This window comes from Monocercomonoides exilis (assembly GCF_001643675.1).
Source record: "Monocercomonoides exilis strain PA203 chromosome Unknown scaffold48-729018, whole genome shotgun sequence".
NCBI classification, from domain to species: Eukaryota; Preaxostyla; order Oxymonadida; family Polymastigidae; genus Monocercomonoides; species Monocercomonoides exilis.
Genome location: NW_027150593.1, coordinates 34592 through 42336, shown reverse-complemented (window position 1 = coordinate 42336; position 7745 = coordinate 34592). Strand labels below are relative to the sequence as shown.

The window sequence follows — 7745 nt, the reverse complement described above, 5'->3', positions numbered from 1 at the left end:
CGCTGATTCACTCTATCGGTTTCCATGACGAAGGTTTTTGAAGGTACAGAGCAAGAAGTTTCAGTGCATTCGTGACGGAGGGCTAGCACATCTGGAAATGAAGCATTTTCCTCCCATCTTGAAGAATAGCATTTCTCTTTACAATTGTTGCAATAAACTGTGTTCTTTCCATCCAAAACTTCAGTTGCAAAGAGAGAAGATAATCCATGTTGCGTTGATGAAGAATTGATAACAATATTGCCACAAAATTCAATGAAGTGTGATGTGATTTGTTGGCATTTTTGGCATTTGTGATGAGTGATTAAAACAGGATTGAAGGTGTCCTTGTTTATCAACTCATCTTTTTGAAGAAGATGGTGAAGATTGTCAAATGCCTCAGCCACGTTTTGCTGCTGTCTGATTCCATAGTTGCAGAAATTTTCCCATTTGTCAATAAGAGATGGGACCCATGAACGCACTGCCGTTCCATCTTTAGCCAATTGTTGACATACCAGAACAACACGCGATGATGTGTTCTTTAAAGCTGTTAGTTTTTTGAATAAAGATGGCTTTTGTATTGTTATTGAAGAGAAACATTGAAGAAGAGATGCCAAATAGCAAATGTTGCCTAAGTTTGGCAATCCTTTTACTGTTTGTGATAATGTTTTCGAAGTAATTAATGTATTTGAAGAAGATTGAAAATTAGAATGATTTTTTGTTGAATTTTCTTTAGCATTCTTTTTTGAAATATTATTTGAAGAATTGTTTTGAATTGATATTTCATTATTTGAAGATTGAATGCTTTGTTGTTGAACTGTTGAAGTGTCATTGTTTTTTGAAAATGAGAAAAAGAGGGTTTGAAATGCTTGAGGTGGAATTAATGTGGGTGAAGTGGCATAATCGACCAATTGGTCGCCACAAACACATTATCATTCTGAAATGATGAAGAATTTATTTTTTCTTTCAATTTTTTGTAATTGATATTTGTGAAGAAAAAGTTTTTTGTTTGAATAGTTTGTGAATAGGAATTGGAGATGGAGAAGAGTGACGTTTGTTATTCTAATTTTCATTTTGATTTTTGTCGAGCCCCTTTCTCTCCTTATTGGAGAACTGATAGGTGCATCAACAGCTTGAGAAGAAGAAGTATTTGAAGAAGGAGAATTTTTTTCTGAAACTATATTTGTTTTTTTATTTTGTTTTGATGAAAAAGAAGAAGAAGAAGATTGTTTTTTGATTGAAGAAGAATTTTCCGTTATTATTTCATCTTCCCACGCTGCTTCATCAATAAATCTTGCGTAATCTGGCTCCGCTCGCTGCTTTTTCTTTGCTGATTGAAGCGAAGTTGAAGCTTCAGTTGAATGGGCCAACATCCAGTTGTTGCCCTTTTCCCAGTCCTGTTCATTCAAACCTAAACAAACAGAGAAAATTATTTGACAAAAAAATATAATAAAATTCAAACCACTTTTGCAAGACGGAATGTGAGGTTTTTGAGGCGGAATGATTAATCCTTGATTCTTCTTCAGTGTTTGTTTCTCGTAACTAAATTTTCCTTCTGTGACATCATATCCATAGTCATGTAAATCGGATAATGATGAGTTGCGGGACAGCGCCTGCAGCATTGTTGTCTGAGTGTGCAACTGAGCGTTGTTGGAAGCCACAGACAGGTCTTCCAGCAGCTTTGTGTGATATTCTGTTTCAAAAAAATAAATAATTAACAAATATTAATGAAAAAAAAATCGAGAGAAAAAATAATATTCTAAACACAATACAAAAAAATAAAAAACCAAACAATTCATAAACTTCAGCAAATCGTAAATAACAAAAGATGATTGCCTGAAGTTGTAAAAGAGATAGACGAGCAATGAATCAACGTCATCTCCCCCGATGCGTTCAATTTCTTTCCAAAGAATTTTTGATCGTGAATTAAGAGTTGATTGAGGTTTTGAAAAAGACATTTTTGTAGAAAAAAAATATTAATAATGGTTTGATGATTATTTAAAAATTTCTGCTGTTTTAAAAATGAAGTTTTTTTTTTGAAAAATGACATCAGATCAAAAATTTGACACATGGAAGAAAGTTTTTTCTCGAAAAGTTTTCATTATTCAAATTAAAAAAAACTGTCTTTCACCACAGTGTTTGTTGGTTCATTGCAAACTTCTTAATGAGAAAAAGCATTTTGAATCAAAAAATTACATATTCTGTTTCGTGATAAAAGTTCAAATAGCTTATAAACAAAGAATATGTTTTATCTTTTATTTGTTCATGTTGGAATCACTGAGTTCAAGAATGTTCATGGTTTTCATGAAACAGTTCTTATTGAAAACTTATTTTTCTGTTGATAATTCTTATTTATAATTGAACTGAAATTTGCAACGCACAGAACGAAAAATTTTTTTCATTCTCCAATTGCAGCCCACTTATATTTATGTGAGCAATGAAACAGGAGCTTATGAGGGAAAAAATGATTTCTATTTATGCAAACGTGATGAAGTTTATGATGATGAGTACACTTCTGATTGAGCAGGAGCTTATAGGCTGCCAAATATAAACGCTGAAGAGATCAATTGCTTCGCTGTTTGTCGCCATCGGAGAGTCAAAAAGAATATCTGTGAAGAAAGACAACATGTGCGGTTATCACATTGAAGGGAAACTGATTCTCCAGCCTGGGAGCCTGCTATGGATTGAACCTCTTCTCCACTTTTGAGACTGGGATCAGTTTACCAGACCAGAAAAACGGAGAGAACAGAAGATCCATCAGGTTTCTCTGTGTATTTTCCAGCAACTGCTTCAGCAAAACAACAGAAGCATCCGAGTTCAGAAGAGAAGAAGAGGCCAAAAATTTCCTTGGCAGTCAAACACCTGAATATTGATTGCACAGATGGAATGCATCCAGATACTGCTTTCATCATGGAATAGAGCACTGAAAATTGTAATAAAGCGTATGATGAGCTGCGCACTGCAGTGAGAAAAATGCTTCGCGGAAGCTGTTTTGTTTTGCCTTTGGATATGAATGAAGAAAATATGCAGAGAGAAGGGATGTGCTGGTTTTGTTTTCCACGGAGCGACAAATTCTTCGGTTGGTCGTGTAAGAGGATGGCAGAGACGAACTGATCTGTTGAAGCTGACCTGTCAGTGGAGCTGTCCTGAAGCGGAGATGGAACAAGTTTGAGCGTTCTGAATGATCGTTTTTTAAATTGCATTCTCCTGATTTTTTTAAATGAACTTCTTCAGCGTCTCCTGTCATCATGATTATCAAAATCTTCTTTATAATCATATTTTTTCTTCATCTTCTTCATCTAAAAATCTCAAATCAATCAAAACATCTTTCCTCCGTGATTTTAATATGGCTTTGCCATGTTCCCAATTTGTTTCAAAGCAATTAACTGGTTTTCCAACAGATGCACAACTCTCTTCACATCCAACTCAATTTTCCTTTTTGTTTTCCTCAAGCACATTTAGGATTCCACTGCAAGACTTTCATTTCCTCAATATAAATCAATATTGTTTGTCGGAAACGCTATTTGAGTGAAACATTCAACTTATGTGTCTGTTATCACTTCAGGAAAATCTATACTTCCAACTTAGCAGTTGCTTCTTCCAGCTTCTTCTGATTCTTTTTGGTTTGATTTTGACGAACTCCCTTGTTTCTGTAGGATAGCCTTCTATCGCCTCATTTTTTTCAACTCCCTCTCTCCCTCTATCTTCTTTTCCTTTCTCCTTCCTCTGTCTCTTCGCGCTCCACCAGCACAGCCAGTGCAATCTCCTCAGGCAACGCAACCACATCCTCCATCCTCAACCCTCCATCTACAGCCTTCTTCTCCACAATCTCTCCCATATCACACGCTGCAACACTTCACCCCATTACTTCATCTTTCAACTTCACCAAGTATTTTAACTGCGGCGATCACAATATCTGCAGTGAAGGGTCAAACAGATCGTCGATCGACGGGAAAGCATTCACATCTATCACCGAAAAGATACGCTTGCTCCCCGACTTCTTTCTCACTGATGCTGCATGCGACGGAAGCGGCACAACCAGCGGAACTGAAAACATCTCTAAAAGTTCCACATCTTAGGCACACACAAAACACTCCCACACTGCAATGCTCACAGCTCCTCAATATGTCCCCACAGTTGCAGCAGCGACTGTGGAACGTGCAGCTCATTTTCCCCAGCCGCCTCTGTCACAACAATCCACAATCGCCTCTCCATATCGTCCATCACTTAATCCTTCAAGTTTGACGAAGCTACCGCCAACGCATCCAAAAAGTTAATCACAAGTGCTGATGATGGCTTATCATTCTCTGAAGATTTCTTCTCTTCGCTTCTCTGCCTCCGGAATGATTAAGTGAATCAGCGTGCTGTTCTTGAAAAAGATAATAAAGACGCAGAGAAGAGACAACTGCTTCACAGAGGAAACAAAATGGATATTGTTTGAGAAAAGTCATTGAACATGTTGGAAGCTCCTTCTCTGGTGCAAAGACAATATCTTCATTCGAAAAAGTGGTAGATAAGTTCAAAAAGCCGATTATTTAAGAGTTATGGAACAAGAAGGAGCTGCATTTCTTTGATGATAAATCGAAACGAGAAGAAATATTTTGAAAAAAAACTGATGAATAAGCCAAAACAATGAAGTATATGAAAGATGATTGCGTCTCCTGAAAGAGATAAAAGTGCTATTTTGAATTGTTAATAAAAGAGCATTTCTGGGAAAAATGGATGAAACTTTTTGTTTTTTAATCAATATTTCTTTTTATGTTCCGTATGTTGTTCATTTTGAAAGTTGTTCAATAATAATAAGTATTGAAATGTTGAATTTTTCACAATCTTAAATTTCAAAAAAAAAAGAATACCAAGATAAGAAGGTTTTTTCTTTTTGTAACACAACAAAGAAGTTTGCAAAAAAGAAAGAAAGCATTTGAAATATGAGGGAAAATACGGACTCTCAAGCCTTTTTTGCGTTAAGCCCAATAAATTTGTTTCACTCATAACTTTTCTCAACTTTCTCAGATTTCAAAATAAATCTGATTCTCATATCCATTAACAGGTATTATTGATATCACGACACAATGATTTGTTTCCTCACACGTATTTCAATAAATAAATTTTTTTTTTTTCCATTATTTTTTGATCGCTGAAAGTCTAAAAAAAGTGCATTATATTTCCATGAAATTGTCTGAAGTGACATATATTTTTCCCCAAAAAGATTATTTTTAATATCAAATACAATATTTTTCTTTAACTTTTATATGTAAAAAATGAAATTGATACGATATATTTGGGAAAAGGGTGACAAAACTCAATAGAATATTTCACAGCAATAAATGATAGTAACGTAATGATCAACTTTTTTGATCATTAGTGAAGGGAATTTCAGGTGAATTAATATTTTGTGACTTTTCAAAAAAAAAAAATACCCATTTCACATTTTTTCGATAAAAAAAAACATTATTTGGCTAAATTTTTTTTGAAAATATTTTTTTTGTTAAATTTTTAAATATTATAAAAATTTCATAATTTCATCTAATTTCTGTTCCCACTCAACAAATTTCACTGAAATATTAATAATTGCATTGTTAAGGTTTTATTTCCATTTAAGAGAAATTTCGTGAGTGAAAAAAGAAATTTGATGAAAATATGAAATTTTCATTTAATATGACTTTTAACAAAAAGATCTTTTCAAAATTATTTAGCCATTTGAGAAAAAAAGCTCCCTTTCCAGGATTTGTGACACACTAACATAAAGAAATAGTGCCTCAAGATAACGATGTGCTTTAAGTGATATGTTCTTCTGTTTTTGATTCAACTTCTTCTTCATTCCTCATTTCTGCAAGATTTTGTGAACAAGTTCATCAAGATTTCTTTTTTAATCCTTTGCTGTAAAAATAACTATCTTCTTCGTTGATTGATGTTCCAGAAACAAACTCTTTTCACAAGTCAAATCAAGATATTTTGAATGAATTTAGTATTTATATGTATCAGTCCACAAAATATTCCAATTTTTTCATTTAAAGTTCTGCTTTTTAATTGTTTTCTTTTCTTTCTTTTTTTGAAGACAATAATATTCAAACATTTTTCAAATGAAAGAAACAATAATTTATTTAGTGAACGTTTTATTTGTCTATATTTTTTTTTGAAGACGGTACGATATAAGAAAGGTTGGCAAAAATTTTTATTGAAAAAATAGCAAAAAATGGTACACTTCCGGGTTCCAACCTTCCACTCACAAACTTACAAGTTTGTTTGATCGTCGCTGGTGCGGATAGGTTAGAGTGCTCAACTTTTAATAGATCTTGTTCGAATTTTCCCTGCCGCACTGAATTGATTGAACGACTTGTTACACTTCGCTTTTTGAATGTTAATCACTTTATATAGTTATTTTTTTTCAACCTTTTTTTTTGGTAACTTTCGAACATTCAAATTCTTTTTGTTTTGTGACTCGTGACCTTAACTTTTATCGTTTCTTAAATAACTTCCCCATTAAATTGAGTAAGGTTTTAACATTTTGTTGGTATGTCTATTATATGTAATTAAAACTTTTTTTGATAAGTTTTTTGATTTTTGTTTTATTTTTGAACAGTGCATTTGAATCTTGTTTTAATGCAGTTTTAACTAGAATAAATAACTTTTAACCATTTTTAACTATATTTTTTATATGTTTTGTATATTAATAAAAGTTCTAAATGATTGAATAATTCTTTTTTTTACAGATTCACTCATTTCATATTTTTATTTTTTGTTTTAAGAATCAACAATAAAATAAAGTTATTCAATGAAAATTTCTTGTTTTTTTAATTATGTTTTATATAAATTAATTTTAAAAACTTGTCAATTATTAAATGATATTCTATTTAAAAAAAAAAATGAAAGTTAAGTGAATTGAAAAATAAAAAACTATTAAAAAACAAAATGTTATTATCTCAGCAAGCTCAGCAAATGTGTTTTGCTAACTCTTTATTCTTTCATTGTGGAATTGGAAAAAGAAGCAGAAGGAAATAATGTTGTTGATGAATGTTGCTGCAGGCGAAGAGATCTTCATTAATTTGAGATGTGTCAATCTTGTAAACAATCACCACTTTCTGTTTCTTATTCCATTTTTGTCTCTCTCATTTATTTTTATTCAATCACTTCTTTCTTTTTCTTCAACAGAAATTTTCCTTTTCTTATCCTTTTCCTCTTTTTCCTCTTTTTCTTCCTTTTCTTCTTCATTTTCTGACTGTGAGTCATGAGAATCGCCTAAAAAACATAGTTATGGTAATGTTAATATAAAAACAAGAAAAATAGACATTAAAAACATTAATATGGGTAAAAATTAAAAAGTCTAACTATCTTCCGAATAAAACAGAGTTGTGATTGATGATGGTGTGGGAGCTTCGGGATTCAATCTTTTCTTCATATTGACTCGATAGCGTTCATTAGCGATTCGCTTTGCTTCCACTTTCTTCTCATGCGACTGCATCAGATATCCAATGAATCGAGAATTTGCATCTGAGTCGACTGCAGTCAGTGGGTTTTTCAGGATGTGAAAATTCGTCAAACAGCATGCAATTGTAAAATACTCCTCCACTCTTTCCACTTCAAATGGCCATGGACGCCTGAAAACTGCAAAAAGAGTCTTCAACCTCCCAAAAATTCACTTGACAATTACTCTTTTGGATGCCAATTCTGGTGTTCCGATAGGTTTTGAGATAATTGCACACAATTCTGGACTTGCTCCAATGTATGCTGAGTCAGCAAGTATCTTTGCTCCTCCCAATTGACCCTCA

The 7745-nt window shown here is 32.9% G+C and overlaps 1 protein-coding gene across 1 annotated transcript; it reads right to left on the bottom strand.

Moving 5' to 3' along the window:
* Positions 1-1329: 1329 nt before the first annotated feature.
* Positions 1330-1855, bottom strand: MONOS_12221 (uncharacterized protein; the record flags this gene model as incomplete). Its single annotated transcript, XM_067864825.1, has 4 exons — positions 1330-1373; positions 1439-1655; positions 1764-1812; positions 1851-1855. The coding sequence occupies 4 exons, from the start codon at positions 1853-1855 to the stop codon at positions 1330-1332; spliced, it is 315 nt and encodes a 104-aa protein (XP_067721184.1).
* Between the last annotated feature and the right edge of the window lie 5890 nt (positions 1856-7745).